Consider the following 18,448-nt stretch of genomic DNA (forward strand, 5'->3'; position numbering starts at 1 on the left):
GAGGACCTGTAGCCATGTAGCCAATTTCCTGCTAGTTGGCTTTCACACTCACACACACGGCACGGTTTTTATTAGTGTCCCACGCAAAGCAGGCCTCCCAGTGGAAACCTGAGATATTTTTCGGCTTTTTTGAAACACATTTTGAAAATTTATTTAGAATTATATATGGTCAGCTAGGGGGCCTGTATTTTGTGTGTATTGTGCTCACATTGATGGGTGATTGGTATATTTGCCTGCTTTAATAATATCTTATATTAATAATTATAACTTTTAGACCAATATTAATTCATATTCTAACACAGCATGGTTTTAAAATACTCATGTATACTCACTATTTTCCAAACCTGCCAAAAGCTAGCCAGTGTATATTTTTGAATTGTTAAGCTCCTGTCCAGTGATTTGCGTTTAAAAATAAAACTGCATTGAAATCAACACATTTATAATGTTTTGGTAATTTCTTTGGGTTCATTTTCTTTTTAACTGGTGATGGCTCCTTGGTAAATCTGTGTGTAGTTCTTACATTAATTATCATGTTGTATATTAGTATTCATTTATTATTAATGATATTCAATGTAATGCGTTTAATAGTAATAGTATATAATGACATTTTAACTGAATGTTTTCTAACTTAATAAGTATACATTTTTTTTACTAAGAAACAGTAAACAGAAATAGGATTGAAATTTATAATCATAACAATTTTCAAATTACCATGTTTGAAATAAAATACTTAACAGACATTGGCTTACTTTTTTCCCGAATATTAGACTTTCTAACAGTATTTCTACCCTTTTTGTGCTTGTTAATCACTAAAGGGAAATAACCCAAGAATGCACTTTTTCACCCCCTTGCACGCATTCAGAATATTACGTAACTTACATGTAACTTACTAACATAGATTGGACTTAACTCATGGATTTGTATTACCTTTGTATTTCAGGAGGAAGGTGTAGTGTGTCATATTTCTTTGTAATTTTTGCTAGTTATCTAGCAATATTTAAAAACAGCACTTATTACTACTAGTTTTATTTATTTAGTTTAACATAATTATATTTTTCTATTTAATATGTTATGGTAATTACTAATTACTTACATTACAATGTTTAAATACACTCTGTATCATTACCGGTAATATGTTTATTGTGTATTGCTTACATCTAACCGTTTGATAATTATGGATTTCTACAAATTGTACTATTTTATATACAATGATTTTCACTTGCACAGTTTCTTTATGTGGGCATTGTTATAAAGTCTCATATATTGTAAAGACCCATTTGATGTAAAGTTCTATTTACTTTGTCTCATATATTGTAAAGACCCATTTGATGTAAAGTTCTATTTACTTTGTCTCATATATTGTAAAGACCCATTTGATGTAAAGTTCTATTTACTATGTCTCATATATTGTAAAGACCCATTTGATGTAAAGTTCTATTTACTATGTCTCATATAATGTAAGGACACATTTGCGCGTAAAGTGGCATAATGCTGTAAAGACCCATTTGCATTAATTTCTAGCTGCTATGAAGTCCCATTTAATGTACAGATTTGTTTGCTGCAAAGTTCAATTTGCAGTAACATTCTCTCTGCTGTAAATTCCCATTTATTGTAAAGATTTGTTTGCTGCAAAGTCCAATTTGCAGTAACATTCTTTCTGCTGTAAAGTCCCATTTAATGTAAAGACTCGTTTGTTGCAATGTAACATCTGTAAAGACTCATCTGTTGTCATCTGTTTAGTCCCATCTCATACAAAGGTCCCATTTACTGTTAAGTCTCGTCTCATAAAAAGGTCCCATTTACTGTTAAGTCTCGTCTCATAAAAAGGTCCCATTTACTGTTAAGTCTCGTCTCATAAAAAGGTCCCATTTACTGTTAGGTCTCGTCTCATAAAAAGGTCCCATGTACTGTTAAGTCTCGTCTCATAAAAAGGTCCCATGTATTGTTGAGTCCCATCTCATAAAAAGGTCCCATTTACTGTTAAGTCTCGTCTCATAAAAAGGTCCCAGTTACTTTTAAGTCTCATCTTATAAAAAAGTCCCATTTACTGTTAAGTCTCGTCTCATAAAAAGGTCCCATTTACTGTTAAGTCTCGTCTCATAAAAAGGTCCCATTTACTGTTAAGTCTCGTCTCATAAAAAGGTCCCATTTACTGTTAAGTCTCGTCTCATAAAAAGGTCCCATTTACTGTTAAGTCTCGTCTCATAAAAAGGTCCCATTTACTGTTAAGTCTCGTCTCATAAAAAGGTCCCATTTACTGTTAGGTCTCGTCTCATAAAAAGGTCCCATGTACTGTTAAGTCTCGTCTCATAAAAAGGTCCCATGTATTGTTGAGTCCCATCTCATAAAAAGGTCCCATTTACTGTTAAGTCTCGTCTCATAAAAAGGTCCCAGTTACTTTTAAGTCTATTCTTATAAAAAGGTCCCATTTACTGTTAAGTCTCGTCTCAGAAAAAGGTCCCATTTACTGTTGAGTCTCGTCTCATAAAAAGGTCCCATTAACTGTTAAGTCCCATCTCATATAAAGGTCCCATTTACTGTTAAGTCTCGTCTCATAAAAAGGTCCCATGTACTGTTTAGTCTCGTCTCATAAAAAGGTCCCATGTACTGTTAAGTCCCGTCTCATAAAAATTCCTATGTACTGTTAAGTCCTATCTATAAAAAGGTCCCATTCACTGTTCAGTCCCATCTCATAAAAAGTCCCATTTACTGTTCAGTCCCATATCATAAACAGTCCCATTTACTGTCAAGTCCCATCTCATAAAAATGTGGCATTTACTGTTCAGTCCTGTCTCATGTTAAGTCCCATTTGCTGTAAAGACCCATGTGCCTTCTGGTTCCCTGGTTGGTTTAATCCTTGTGTGTGTTTCTGGTTGCCCAGCGGTACCGGTGGGTATAATCGTGGTGGAGAACAGTGCCAATCTGGAGGAGGTACGGCTGCATATCAACCGCCTTCAACAGGTCAGTAGATTCACAAATGTGGTTTGTTCTAGGGCAACTGGGCATCATGCATGTGAGTAAATTGTCGTCCCAGATTAGCCTGTACAGTCTGCACAGGCTAATCAGGGACAACACTGCCCCACTAGATTGGATTTTCTTTTAGAAGAGATTTTTTTTATGAACATTCCATTAAAGCTGTCTGCACAGGCTAATCTGGGACAACACAGCATGTGCATTAAGCCCAGTTTCCACAGAATGTACTGGCTCGAATAATTGAACAGTTGGAGTATTGAGCACAAAATAGCTGTATCTGCATGATATTTCAACATCAGTTATAATAGTTTTGCTCTCAACGCTCAAACTGCGTAAACTGCAGATAATTTTATTACTATTAAGAATTTAATATTACAGTAACTGTTGTGAATAGTGTTCTCTACTATATGGAGCTGTACCAGTGAGACCCTGTATTCATATTAAAATTGATCAGTTCATTGTAATCCATTACACTTTTGGCATGAATTCCACCCTTGAGGTTTGACCAGAAAAAATGCAGTTATTTATTATAGAAATCATTGTTGTGTTATGGTTCTTTAATTGCCAATAAATAATGATTTGGTGTTCTGCTGCATCAGCATGAGCAGTTTGATGACCTCACATGAGAATTATATAATTATGTGTAGGAAGATAAGCAATGACCATGCAAACATTATTTTGGTATTAATATGAACTTATCCATATATTTAACATGATTATGGAAACTATATTTTACTGGGCTGTTCTGTATGGACCATGATTATGTTTGCAATAATTATTGTGTAATTTAACAGGGGTTCTTTGTCTACGGAAAATTGAGTGAGTGTTTATCGTTCAATTACGGAACACTGTGAGTGATGTTTTGAGAAGGTTTTATTTATTTAATAACATTTTTATGTCAGGTATACAAGTGCTTGCTTCACAGTCAAAATACATGAGTTGGACTCTGGGAAAACATGGCGTATTGAATGTGCGTTAAGTGTCATCCCACATTAGCCTGTGCAGTCCACACAGGCTAATCAAGGACGACACTTTCAGCCTAAAATTAATGTTTGCAAAGAGGATACTTCCATTTTTAATGAAAAATACAATTAAAAGTGTCATCCCTGATAAGCCTCTTCTGATGAATTAGCCTGCGCGGACCACACAGGCTAGTCCGGGATGACACTTAAGACACATGCATTAAGACCTATATTCCTGCGTGGACCACACAGGCTAGTCCGGGATGACACTTAAGACACATGCATTAAGACCTATATTCCTGCGTGGACCACACAGGCTAGTCCGGGATGACACTTAAGACACATGCATTAAGACCTATATTCCAAGAGGGAGACTCATATGTTCTTGTTCTGATGGACTGTACACGTTCTTGTTCTGATGGACTGTACACATGTGAGCGCTATCACTTCAGGACATGGTGCGGTCTACTGACCACCTCGACATGAGTGGATCCTCCATCTCCAACAAATGGTGCTTTCTTGACTGTAAGTGAACAATCATGATATATACTCTTGAATTTGTTATCACCTATGTCATCTTACACGTGAATTGTATTCATGAAAAAATATTCTGTTCTTTCAGCACAATAAAATTTCTTTTTCATTGTCTAGCTGAGGTTTAAGCTGTTTTTAGCATATTATCATTTTTATGCCCCCCCGGTAGGGTGGCATTTAGCAGTTGAACTGTCCGTCAGTCAGTATGTCAGTCAGTCTGTCTGTCGGTCCGAAAAAAACTTTAACATTGGCCATAACTTTTTCACTACTGGAGATAGCAACTTGATATTTGGCATGCATGTGTATCTCATGGAGCTGAACATTTTGAGTGTTGAAAGGTGAAGGTGAAGGTCATCCTCCAAGGTCAAATGTCAAATATATGGCGTCTCTCCGTCAGAAAACTTTAACATTGGCCATAACTTTTTCAATATTGAAGATAGTAACTTGATATTTGGCATGCATGTGTATCTCATGAAGCTGCACAGCTGCACATTGTGAGTGGTGGAAGTTCAAGGTCTAGGTCATCCTTTAAGGTCAAAGGTAAAAAAATAAAATAAATCAAAGCGGTGTTCTCATGAAGCTGCACATTTTGAGTGGTGGAAGTTTAAGGTCAAGGTCATCCTTCAAGGTCAAGGTCATCCTTCAAGGTCAAAGGTAAAAAAAAATAAAAAAATCAAAGCGGCGTTCTCATGAAGCTGCACATTTTGAGTGGTGGAAGTTCAAGGTCAAGGTCATCGTTCAAGGTCAAGGTCATCCTTCAAGGTCAAAGGTAAAAAAAAAATATAAAAAATTTCAAAGCGGCGTTCTCATGAAGCTGCACATTTTTGAGTGGTGGAAGTTCAAGGTCAAGGTCATCCTTCAAGGTCAAAGGTAAAAAAAAAATCAAAGCGGCGCAATAGGGGGCATTGTGTTTCTGACGAACACATCTCTTGATATTATACATTTTTTCAGTGGAATATATATATTTTTAAATGAGAACGAAAATATTTCAGTGTTAAATAGAATATATAGTATTTGCTGTGTGAAAATAAAAGAAAAATTGCAATTTTGTTCCATAAAATATTTTGCCTAATCAGTGTCAATATCGCCTTACATTATAATGAAATGTGTGCAAAATATTCACAATCATGACTTGTGTTTACCATGTTTTTGCTAAAACAACATACAGATTATGGCATATTTGTGCCACTATGATCTTTTGTCAAGTTTTTGAGCACATGTTTTGGCTTTTTTATTTTTTTAATTTTTTTAACTAAAGCAAGGAATAAAAAGATAATGTAATGCTTTGGGTAAATGATCAAATTTTTCATTTTAGTGATCATGGTAAAAATATATTTTTCTTTAAATAAAAATTTGATCATTCGCCAATATCAACAAGTATCCTATATTACTTCACAACAGTTAACCAATTTGCACTTTTTCATGGTTATTTTGTTTACCACATACACATACATAAGCAAGTAACTAACAATGCCTCAGTTGGTAAGAGTTTGGACTGATAGTCCAAGGGTTGGGAGGTTGATCCATGTTTGTTTGCCTAAAACTTTAACCCTTTGCATGCTGGGAAATTTGTCGTCTGCTAAAATGTTGTCTGATAATTTGTTATATAAGCATTTTCTTTGATTTTTTTCAAAGAATACTATCGAAATAGCAAACAGTTTGGATCCAGATGAGACGCCATGTTCTGTGGCGTCTCATCTGGATCCAAACTGTTTGCAAAGGCCTTCAAAATTAGGTTCCAGCACTGAAAGAGTTAACAGGTATTTAAGTGCGGCTTACTCTCTCATTAATATATGATATATTTGTGCATGTTTCACTCAAGATTTTTCTCGAACTGTAAGTGTTTGTGACTCTTGGCTCCACAGTTGAAAAGATCTCAAATGTAGTCTTAATCTAGTATGCTTGTGAAATGTTTTATCCTTTTATCAGCTGTACATTGTCAAAATAAAGCCCCGGATGCATAAACTTAGCTTTATTTTTGCACTGCCTGGATAAAGCTGCTGTGCGCAGAACAAGTACGTCATATTCTTTACTTTCATGATGTCATTTGATGTTCATGTTTTTTTTCTAGTGAATTTGTTTTGTTTATACGTCTTCACAATATTGATGAAAGTTGTGAGAAAATGACAGCATAAATTAAATATCAGGTTAGTGTTGAATACAGAAAAAAATATTTGCTTGTCACAAAAACATGACCTACTGGCCAAGGCTAGTGCATGGTTCAGGTCTTGTCTAAGCGGCGCTAAATAAACTTCTCTGCATTCAACACTTACCTTTTTTCTTTATTTCTTCAACTGTCAATGTGAAGAACTAAGTACATGTAATTACTTTTTGCATTCTCACCCAGAAAATGCATGAACTATTCAGGAAGTATTCAGTGAAACATTATTAGTGCTGATTTTGGCTCCTTGTCATGAAATCGTTATTACTGGTAGTCAGGGTCACACATAATCTTGCCACCTTATACAAGTTTTGTTCATGTAATACATTTGAAAGGCATCTTGCCCTTAATTATGTTATGGTAAATGTTAGTACTTGAATGTATTCTAAGGTGTTTTTCTCAGAGACCCAAAGGCAATAAATAGTCTGGTCTGTCGTTCTTATCTGTAATTATACTGGGGAACAATGAACTTTTCTCAGAACAAGGACATTTTCATTAATTAAAAACAGATTGTGTATGCGGAGAGAACAAATTAAACTCAGAAGAATAAATTAAACTCAGAAGTTATTGACATGACTGTTTAGAGATTGCTTGCACTGGTTCCAGTAGGAGCCAGTTTGAATCTCTTGTATTTAAAAATGTCACACTATTATAATTAACTTTTAAATACTATTGATTGTTGTGGTAAGATAATCACAAACATTTCGATATGCTTGTTGATGTGAACTAAATGAGTATTTTCAATTTAAATTTTCAATGAATATATTTGAAAGTATTATTATATGCCTGCAACAGAAAGTTAGACACTGGATATTTTGAACTCACTCTGACAGTCACTCAGTGGGTTAGTGTGCATGTTGTAACATAACGCACACAAAACGCACATTTGGGGCATTATTGAGTTGATATAATAATCAAAATTTCTACCAGATTACATACATTCTTGAATAGGCGGCCACCTGAATCAACATTTCTATAGCCTCTGGTTATCAAATCCAGCCACGAATATTTGCTTACCTAATGTGTCAATCTTTGGTCATTTCCGTATGTATTTGTTATGTGTCCGTTGCATACGTCATAGTTATGTTGCAGACAAGTGACTTAATAAACGGCCAATCAGAATTGTACACGTAGACACTTGACTTTACACGGCCAATCAGAATTTAAAACGAAACAATTATCAAAGCTTTCCTTGTTTATATCTATATTGATAGGACAGTCTTACTCGGGCAGTCGAACATTGAAGATGCATTATTGCTTACTTTCGCGGGATGGGCCCGTTGTGGGCTTCGCATTTATCTTGTATTTAACAAACATTTTGAAAATGTTGTGTTGTGTTAATAAGCAGAAATAAAACGCATAGAAATCTGAATTGGATTCTGTGTATGTTTATTGTCTACGTTTATGTACGTGTTATGGTACACATACTATGGTACAATGTAAGGTTGAAATTTTGATGGAGACAACTTTAATTGACACTACAAATACTTCATCGCAATTAAGTGTAGACGTACAAGGCACTTTATGCCAAATGATACACAAAATAAAGAGATATGTGCCATTTGCAATGAGGGATCATTCTCATTACCATAAAATACATGAGTACTGTTCTGCCAGAAATAAAATAGGTTCTCAAGACATGAAAAGCTTTAAATGCAATCTGCCTAAGCTAAATAGCATTAAACTTAAAGAAGTAAGAAATTAACCCTTTCCCACTCAGAAGCAATATGCAACCAGCATAAAGCTAGAAAAGTCTGTTGGCTTCTCGCAGGCTGTTCAGGTTTTATGCTGTTCACTGCCCATCAGTATCTTAATGTAAGAAATGAAGTCTTTAATACTTGCATTTAGTGAGAAAGGTCTTCAATTGAAATAGATTTTTTAAGGCACTACAAATCCATCAAAGTGCACATTTGAGCAGGAAAGAGTTATGTATGATTGGCTGATAATTTTTCTGAGCATATGCATCTAATTCTGAGCCAGACTTTTTTTTAACCCTTTCCCCCATAAGAAGCAAAGTAAAAATGGCTTTTGCTACCAGCATAAAACCAGAACAGCCGGCAAGTAACTCACAGTCTGTTCAGGTTTTATGCTGTTTGCTGCTCATAACAATCTAAGGGATGGGAAGGAAGCCTTTAAAACTTCTATGGGACTACAAATATGTCAAAATACATATCTAAGTTGCAAAGGGTTAATCTGTTGGGCTATTCTTTCAGCTACAACTGCAGAAAGATTCTTCCGTATAGATCGAGCACAGGAAAATCTTCACTACATAACGGACATCTCGTCAGAAGACCTCTACATACTGGACCCTGACATGGCCCTGAAGGGAAGAACCAACAACAACATCGAATCGCAGCTAGACAAAAATACTGGTCTCGTGAGAGAGAATTACGAGCCAACGAGGAACTTGGTGTTCACGTTTTCGATGCCTGTAACCCCACCAAAATCACCACGGTAATCACACTTTGCAGAGTGTTATTTAAGTATTCATCAGGGTTTATTCATTGTAGTGACACTAAGAAAGGGTGTATAGAAATCACTCTATTGGTCAGTTGGTAAAGTGGTGCATTTTTATGTCCCCCACTATAGTAGTGGGGGACATATTGTTTTTGCCCTGTCTGTTGGTCTGTCTGTTGGTCTGTCTGTTGGTCTGTCTGTTTGCGCCAACTTTAACATTTTGCAATAACTTTTGCTATATTGAAGATAGCAACTTCATATTTGGCATGCATGTGTATCTCATGAAGCTGCACATTTTGAGTGGTGAAAGGTCAAGATCAAGGTCATCCTTCAAGGTCAGAGGTCAAATATATATGGCCAAAATCGCTCATTTTATGAATACTTTTGCAATAAAAATTGAGGATAGCAACTTGATATTTGGCATGCATGTGTATCTCATGGAGCTGCACATTTTGAGTGGTGAAAGGTCAAGGTCAAGGTCATCCTTCAAGGTCAGAGGTCAAATATATGTTGCCCAAATTGCTTATTTTATAAATACTTTTGCAATATTGAAGATAGCAACTTGATATTTGGCACGCATGTGCATCTCATGGAGCTGCACATTTTGAGTGGTGAAAGGTCAAGGTCAAGGTCATCCTTCAAGGTCAGAGATCAAATATATGTGGCCCAAATCGCTTATTTTATGAATACTTTTGCAATATTGAATATAGCAACTTGATATTTGGCATGCATGTGTATCTCATGGAGCTGCACATTTTGAGTGGTGAAAGGTCAAGGTCATCCTTCACAAGGTCAAGGTCATCCTTCAAAGTCAAACGTCATATAGGGGGACATTGTGTTTCACAAACGCATCTTGTTCAATCTGCAAAAGTTTGTTGAAAGTACTTTCATATTCCTCACATGTTAAAATTGAAACTTGTGTAATTTCCATGAGGTTTAGATGTGAAGACACTTTATTCTCAGTGATTCACTCATAAGTGAGTTATTTGTCCTTGCACATAGCTAACGAAGAAGTGCCGGTATTATACTTCTGCTCTGTGTTGAAGTGTTCATTAAAATATGGAAATATTTCAGTTAAAATAATGCCTATCCAAGTCAAAGCTTAAAATATTAATTCTGTTTGTTGTCCCCTACCGGTGAAACCGGAGGGGACTTATGGTTTGCGCTCTGGGTGTCTGCCTGTGAGTCTGTCTGTCACACTTTTCTGGATCCTGCGATAACTGTAAAAGTTCTTCATATTTTTTCATGAAACTTGAAACATGGACAGATGGCAATATGGAGATTATGCACGTCATTTCATTGTGTTCCAACGTCAAGAATTCTGGTTGCAATGGCATCAAATAGACTAGAAATATTGCTGAAAATGGTGGATCCTGCGATAACTTTAAAAGTTCTAAATATTTTTTCATGAAACTTGAAATATGGATAGATGGCAATATGGAGATTATGCATGTCATTTCATTTTTTTCTTACGTCAAGAATTCTGGTTGCTATGGCAACAAATACACTAGAAATATTGTTGAAAATGGTGGAGTTTCACCGGTAGGGGACCATATTGCTTGAGTCAGCTTGACAATAGTATTGTTAATTTATAATTTGAAATAGCATGACAATCTGTTAATTTGAAGTCATTCATAAAAATATTATAGAATATTTACAATCTTTATTATAATTTTTAAAACTTCTTACGCTTTTACTGTTTTATTTCTTCATTGCATTGATGTGCATAGTAACAAATGCCCATTAGAGCTGATGTGTCTTTTAACTGCTTGTATTTTGCTACTTCTATTGTTGTCTTGACCAGTCTTCCATGATTCTTTTTCATTTAAGTATATAATATGTGTACCTATTTTTGAGTTTGACTTTAATACTTTTTAACATAAATGTGTTCAACTATAAAGCAAGTTCGCGTGCCAGTTGTTTTTTAGTTGATTGAATATAATTTAACATTTTTTGTAACGTTTTTCCTGATCTTTGTACTTTTTTTGTTTAAATTTATTTCTTGTGTTTGTGTAAATTGTAGATAATAATTGAAAAGTGTTTAATACTAGCTAGATATTTGCTAGGTCTTTCCTTGCTTTTATAATTTCCCACTCATATAATTTCCCCCTCAGGTGAAGGAATTTATGTTATTGATTTAATTTAATTTGAAAGGTGATCATCATTCAAGCAAAGTAACAAATTAAAAGCACTATTTGTTATTAGGACGCAGCAAAAGGTGCATATACATAAAACAAAAAATCAAAACAGTATTTTAAAAAAGCAAACAATAAAAGAAAAGAGAAATATTATATGTGATATCACCACATCCTCTGTCCTGAACTAACAGTATATTCTCTTCCACCTCTTCCCTCTCTCCTGGCAACACCAACTTAATCTGTTATCAGTACACAAGTTAGCTTAGGTGAAACAAACACTCTTTCTCTCTGCATCAGGGTCGAACTTTCATCTTTTGTCACTATTGTTTTTGAAAATCTTTGTTATTGTGCAATGGTAGCTGAATACAAATCTTACAGAGTCACTCATTGTTTAAATTCTAGCTAGTGAGTTGTTAAATATTGAGTAATTATATAGTAAGATATTTTGCTCAGTATTTAAAGAGTAATTGTATATTGGAAACTGCAGCCAATGACGCTCAATCTGAACAATTATGCAATTAAGAAAATAAAGAAAAACTAAGCAAATCACGAAAATAAAAACAAAACACAAGCAGAAATATACAATTGCTATTTAAATCTTACTATAAGTTTGTTTCACACGAGCTGTACTTTACTAGATCCTTGTCCGCCATGCGGTGAGTGAACAAGATCTGCTGAATAGTCTGCAACTCTCAACTTAGTATCGCTTTCCAAACCCAGCAAGTCTAGAGAGACACTAACTCGTAGTGCCCTGTGCATCTGTATTGTAGATTGGATGGTCGCCAGATTCCGAGACCGGAAAGCACTGAAAACCTTCTGTCTCCACCTAACCAACCTGGCTCCAACAACAGGTCCGGCATCTTTTAGTTTCGGTAGTCATAACAAACATAGTTGCATCATGGTTTTGTGGCACGTACACTTGGATGTAAATTTATCAAAACCATGTTTTCATGTTTGCTATGAGAAACTAGGTAGGTCTTGTAAATAGGTTCAAAATGCACAGACAAATCCAAATCATTCTGATTTGTTTTTTGCGAATTCTACATCTATGGTAGTGTCCTAGCTCAAGGAAATAATGTATTGTCTATCTTCTCATTCCTTTTTGATTGATTTGAGCAAGGTACGATCATTGGACATTTGGATTCACTAAAATGAGTGATTCCATAGTATTGAGTTGGTTTGTTGCACAACCATTTTCAAGTCCAGTTTTCAGATCTTTACTTCTGACAAACATTTCTTTATCTGAGCCATTTCAAAATGATTTTCTGCATTACAAAAACATCTTCACTATCTCAGTCAATTATTAGAAGTTTGTTTTGCATGTTACTGAATCTATTGTGTATTCCATCAAGCATTTGTCTTGATCCATTTATTTTGATTTTACCCATTTACGAATTTGTATATACTTTGTTATAATGTCCCCCACTATAGTAGTGTGGGATATATTGTTTTTTCCCTGTCTGTTGGTTGGTCTGTTGGTTGGTCTGTTGGTTGGTTGGTCTGTTGGTTGGTTGGTTTGCGCCAACTTTAACATTTTGCAATAACTTTTGCTATATTGAATATAGCAACTGGATATTTGGCATGCATGTGTATCTCATGGAGCTGCACATTTTGAGTGGTGAAAGGTCAAGGTCAAGGTCATCCTTTAAGGTCAGAGGTCAAATATATGTGGCCAAAATCGCTCATTTTATGAATACTTTTGCAATATTGAAGATAGCAACTTGATATTTGGCATGCATGTGTATCTCATGGAGCTGCACATTTTGAGTGGTGAAAGGTCAAGGTCATCCTTCAAGGTCAGAGGTCAAACATATGTGGCCCAAATCGCTTACTTTATGAATACTTTTGAAATATTGAAGATAGAAACTTGATATTTGGCATGCATGTGTATCTCATGGAGCTGCACAATTTGAGTGGTGAAAGGTCACGGTCAAGGTCATCCTTCAAGGTCAGAGGTCAAATATATGTGGCCCAGATCGCCTATTTTATGAATACTTTTGCAATATTGAAGATAGCAACTTGATATTTGGCATGCATGTGTATCTCATGGAGCTGCACATTTTGAGTGGTGAAAGGTCAAGGTCAAGGTCAAGGTCATCCTTCAAGGTCAAATATATGGGTCAAAATTGCTCATGTAATGTCACTTCTGCAATATTGAAGCTAGCAATTTTATATTTGAAGTGCATGTGTATCTCATGGAGCTGCACATTTTGAGTGGTGAAGGGTCAAGGTCAAGGTCATCCTTCAAGGTCAGACGTCATATAGGGGGACATTGTGTTTCACAAACGCATCTTGTTTTCTATGGTGTTAACAACATTAAATTTATATTACGTTCTATTCACTTTTGCTTTATTTTGTAACCAAAAAATTCTTTTAAAAGCAGTTACAATTTGTTCCCATCTAAATACCCTCAAGGACATAACATTTTCTTGAAGAGAGTTTTAATACATGAATTTCAGCCCACATCTAGTTTCATATAAACTAGTTCAAAACATTATTTGTAGGTGTAGCTTTCCTGTATCTTTAAACAAATATACATAAAAGGTATACACTGGCTTCAATGGTTTGAGGTTAAAGGTAAATTCAGCTAAGAATCTGACAGGAATATAATTCTTATACATAAGACAAGGTAAGGCGATGTGGAGCTTTTATAAGGGAATATATGAGCCTTGTTCTGGGGAAACTGGACTTAATGCATGTGCGTCAAGTGTTGTCTCACATTAGCCTGTGCAGTCAGCACAGGCTAATCAGGGACAACAATTTCAGCTTTTATGGTATTTAGGTTTAAATGATGTCACTGTTTTATAAAAATATCCAGTATGTGTCGTCTCTGATAGGCCTTTGTAGACTGCAAAAGCTAATCTGGGACAACATTTAGCGCTCATTCATTAAGCTCAGTTTTCTTACATCAGTGCTCATACAGTCACAATTTTGCTTTATAAGCATTCTGATGAATAGCAATATTTCTCGTGGCATTGTTTCAGTTCCGAGCCTGGCTCCCCTAATGTTCCTGCTGCCAGCTCAGCAAAACCCTTTCACTTTACCACAACTGGCGATAGACCAAAACCTCTGTCACCCACCGATAAAAGTAAGTTTGAAAGCTGTGATATAGAGAAATCACTGTCAAGCAGTGATAAATGTAAGGTTAGAGAAGGGATGATAGAGTGAAACCAGTGTCAAGCATTGAAGTAAGTTAACCTTTTTCCATTAAGATACGTATTTTCACGCATTTGTAGTCCCTTATATTTAATTTAAGACCTCTCTTACTAGATTCATGTTTTTAAGGCTTCATCTCCTAAACTTAGATAATGATGAGCAGCAAACGGCATAAAACCTGAACAGACTGCGAGTTACTCGGAGGCTGTTCTGGTTTTATGCTGTTTGCACATAGCCATTTGACTTTGGCTCTGCGTGGGAAAGGGTTAATAAGGACGGCGATAGTAAACCACTGTAAAGCACTGAACAATGTAAACAAAATCAGGGAAAAAACAACAGTGATAGACTGAAACCACTGTCAACAACTGAAAGTTAGTTTAGCTCTAAAACTCTTGATCATTTCTAGATCAAAGCAACTGACAAGGACTATGAAGAATTAGTTTTTATTACATGTTAACATGTTTGGACATGTTTAAGAGAAGGTTCAAGTGACTTTACAAGTTTTGGGTCGAAGTGCAGTAGGATCACTATCTTTAAGTTTGAATGTTTAAGTTTGGAAAAGATTGATTTCTTTAAAAAATGTTTCGGTTAAAAAAGATGAAAAAATCTGTCAGTGATTGATATTCATTTGTTGTTTTACTCTTTATTCATTTGTTAAATTATTTTTGAAGGAAGAATTTGTAAAACTTTCTTCTTTTGTTGCAGTGATGATAGATGCCTCTAAACGTGGGGATCTTCAAAAGGTAGAACATTTGCATTGAGTTATTATATACTTCAATATCAGTATCAGGTATTTAATTTCTTGAGGTGTTTATATCTCAAAACACTCTCAATAAAAATGATGGATCCCACATCAAATTCAATATAACAATACCTTTAAGAACAAGGGACGATATTCTTCTATTCTTAGTCTAATGTAGGTAGGTAAAAATTAGCTCCAAATCCTTCATTTTTAAAGGGCATCTGCTTATAGGATTTAATTGCATTTAACCACTTTCCAAATAAAAATACCAAGAAGTCGATATTATGAGCCGTGTTTGGGGAAAACTGGTCTTAATGCACGGACAAGTTAACTCTTTCAGTTCGGGAACCGAATTTTGAAGGCCTTTGCAAACAGTTTGGATCCAGATGAGACGCCACAGAACGTGGCGTCTCATCTGGATCCAAACTGTTTGCTATTCTGATAGTATTCTTTGGGAAAAAATCGAAGAAAATGCTAATTTTAGAAATTCAACAGATGACATTTTAGCAGACGACAAATTTCCCAGCATGCAAAGGGTTAAGGCTGAAAGTGTATTCCTGATGAGCCTGTGTTAACTGCACATGATAATCTGGAGGAGTCTTTTAGCACATATATTTAGCCCAATTTTCATAGAACAAGGATCATTTGATGGTGCATATTAACCTTTTGCATGCTGGGAAATTTGTCGTCTGCTAAAATGTCGTCTGCAGAATTTCTAAAATTAGCATTTTCTTCTATTTTTTTCAAAGAATACTATCAGAATAGCAAACAGTTTGGATCCTGATGAGACGCCACATTCTGTGGCGTCTCATCTGGATCCAAACTGTTTGCAAAGGCCTTTAAAATTCAGTTCCAGCGCTTAAAGGGTTAATGCTAAAAGAGTATTATTTACTACAAATGAACTCATTATTTGTACTTGTGATTCCACTTGCCAATAATCTTAACAAACCCATCAATTTTTTCTTCTAAGCTCATGGACCTGTACAACACAGGCAACGTGGACCTGCTGTGTACGGACCAGTACGGCATGACGGCTCTACATCACGCAGCGCGCTTTGGCCATAAAGAGATAGTGAAATTCCTCATCAAGAATGGTACGTCTTTAGAACGTAAATAATACAATTCAGGTGCTCAGTGTAAAACTGTTGCATCTGCTTGTTATGATAGATGCAATAGCTTCAGATTTTTCTAAACAAAAAAATACGTATTTAAAGGATTAAAGTGAAGACTATTGCAGGAAGTTTCTTGCCATTTCACATTATAATTTTTCAATAGTGTTCAATGTTCAAACAGGGGATTTCCAGGTTTAAATCAATGATAAATTTCCAGTAAAACACAAGGAAGTATTGTTTGTCACTTTTATAATATGCAACAGGCAAGTTGGGAAAAGATTGCGTTGTCAGTTTCATGCTCATTCAATTTTATCTGAGTTTTATGGGAAGAGGACAATTACAACGAGCGAGGCATGGTATAGGGGAGATAACCATGGGTTATGGTTAGGTTATGGTTAGTCTTAGGGGTTTGGTTAGGGTTAAGGTATGGGTTAAGGCTAATCCTAACCCTAACCCGACCCCTAACCCTAACCCTCTAAACCCCCTATGCGCATTACAATACCATGCCTTGCTTGTTGTCGTTGTCCGCTTCCCGAGTTTTATGGGTGAATTGCCTTTTTCTTTTGCAGCGCCGCCAGTAATTTTAGACATGGTGGATTATGAAAAGTAAGTGCAACAGTTATAGCTCATTTGCAGTAACGCGTTTGAACAAGCCTTTGAATTAAAAAAAAAACACTTGAAAAATGGATGATTTTGTCTGGTACTAAAAACAATATTGTAATCGGGATGTGCCAATAAATATCCCTTTATGAGAATTATACTCCCTTTGTATTAGGTTTCATGTAAGATGGACTTTTAAGAAACATTGCCTGTAATATTTTATATTTTCTTAAAATGAAATTAATTTAATTTGTGAAGATTGTTTTAAGCAATATTCAAATAAATTTTATTTATTAATAAAAGAGAATGTTGGTTTTTGAAATAACACCTCAAGAATGGTCATTTTAAGCATGACACCATTCCAGAGATTTGATGTTAAGTTGCATTGTGACAAAAATCATTTCAAAATTTTGGAATTCACCTTTTATGGCGTAATTTCCCCCCCAAGATATATACAACTATCTTTTGGAGCGTGTGGCAGCATTTAAGAGATTTGGTTGAGAAAATATTGGATTTTGAAAATAATCTCTCCAAAAGTGTGGAATTTATTCTTTATTGCGCCATTTCAGAGGACAAACAGCATTACACAAAGCTGCCTGGTACCAGCGTCGCACAATCTGCTGTGTGCTGGTGGAGGCGAAGGCCTGCCTGACACGGAAGGACTGCCAGGGTAACACACCCCGCATGCAGGCTCTCAGGGCAGACGACAGGGACCTGGCTGCATACCTTGAGAGTAGGTTGGGAAGGGGTGCATGTTTTTATGGATGATATTATCAATGTGGACTGGTTTAAATCATTTGTAAGAATAGGAGATACTTTTAATTGAATGAGTTTATGCATTTGAGCCGAGCTCTGTGAAAATGAGGCTTAATGCTTGCCCGTGAAATGTCCTCCCAGATTAGCCTGTGCAGTCGGCACTCTCATAATTGACTTTCCGCTTTCATGAAATTTCTGTTTGAAGGAAGTCTCGTCTAAACATAATTGCAAACTGCACAGGGTACGCTGGGATGACACTTAATGCAAATCTATCAAATCTGGTTTTCCCAGGGCAGCTGGGCTCAATTGTATAACTATTATCATATTGATGAGAAGACCCGTTTACTTGTTTAAGCCATTGACACAATGTAGGGATTATTTTTGGGGGATAAGAATACCTGATGCACAACTTTTACCACAATTTTTAAACCTGGCTAACAAAGTTTAAAGATGGTATATTTGAGTCCTAAGATTGTGTATCAAACTTTTATATTTCTAAAGAAATTCAATTGAAACTTTAAATTTGACATCGCATTGAAGCCGATGTGTGCAGGACCCTTTTTTCATGGCCAATAATCCATGCATTCCTGAGTAATTTCTCTTTGAACATATCTGAGGCAGGGGTAAAAGTCATATTTGTCTAATTAAAAATGAACTAATTGACGTCAAAATGAAATGGTTAGTATGAGAATACAGCTGAGTGTATCACATGGGCTGTGTTTTTTTTTGTCAATGTAATAGTGAAGATTGGACAAATATTTTTAATTATAGAGTTTATTATATGGATTTGGCTAAACTGAGAACAAAGTTTTTGTCAGTGTAGACCTGTTTACATATTTTAGCCATGGTAACCGTAA

At 35.6% G+C, this 18,448-nt stretch overlaps 1 protein-coding gene and 1 long non-coding RNA gene across 17 annotated transcripts in view; both read left to right on the forward strand.

Moving 5' to 3' along the window:
- Positions 1–18,448, forward strand: part of LOC127850702 (diacylglycerol kinase zeta-like) — a 234,123-nt gene that overhangs the window by 210,573 nt on the left and 5,102 nt on the right. For all 8 annotated transcript variants that reach the window (XM_052383960.1, XM_052383959.1, XM_052383962.1 and 5 more), the window contains 9 exons: positions 2,882–2,961; positions 4,388–4,460; positions 8,844–9,084; positions 11,996–12,076; positions 14,210–14,313; positions 15,087–15,124; positions 16,094–16,217; positions 16,805–16,841; positions 17,405–17,568. In XM_052383960.1, the coding sequence (XP_052239920.1) occupies positions 2,882–2,961; positions 4,388–4,460; positions 8,844–9,084; positions 11,996–12,076; positions 14,210–14,313; positions 15,087–15,124; positions 16,094–16,217; positions 16,805–16,841; positions 17,405–17,568 (942 nt within the window). The remainder of the gene's footprint in view (positions 1–2,881; positions 2,962–4,387; positions 4,461–8,843; positions 9,085–11,995; positions 12,077–14,209; positions 14,314–15,086; positions 15,125–16,093; positions 16,218–16,804; positions 16,842–17,404; positions 17,569–18,448) is intronic.
- On the forward strand, positions 2–2,873 carry LOC127850716 (uncharacterized). Of its 9 annotated transcripts, none has more exons than XR_008035423.1 (3): positions 2–2,002; positions 2,073–2,387; positions 2,493–2,873. It is a non-coding gene; the product is annotated as an uncharacterized LOC127850716 (long non-coding RNA). The 9 variants fall into 9 exon arrangements; XR_008035418.1 differs by having other exon boundaries at positions 2,528–2,873; XR_008035422.1 differs by having other exon boundaries at positions 2,073–2,317; positions 2,528–2,873.

This window comes from Dreissena polymorpha, chromosome 11, assembly GCF_020536995.1.
Source record: "Dreissena polymorpha isolate Duluth1 chromosome 11, UMN_Dpol_1.0, whole genome shotgun sequence".
NCBI classification, from domain to species: Eukaryota; Metazoa; Mollusca; class Bivalvia; order Myida; family Dreissenidae; genus Dreissena; species Dreissena polymorpha.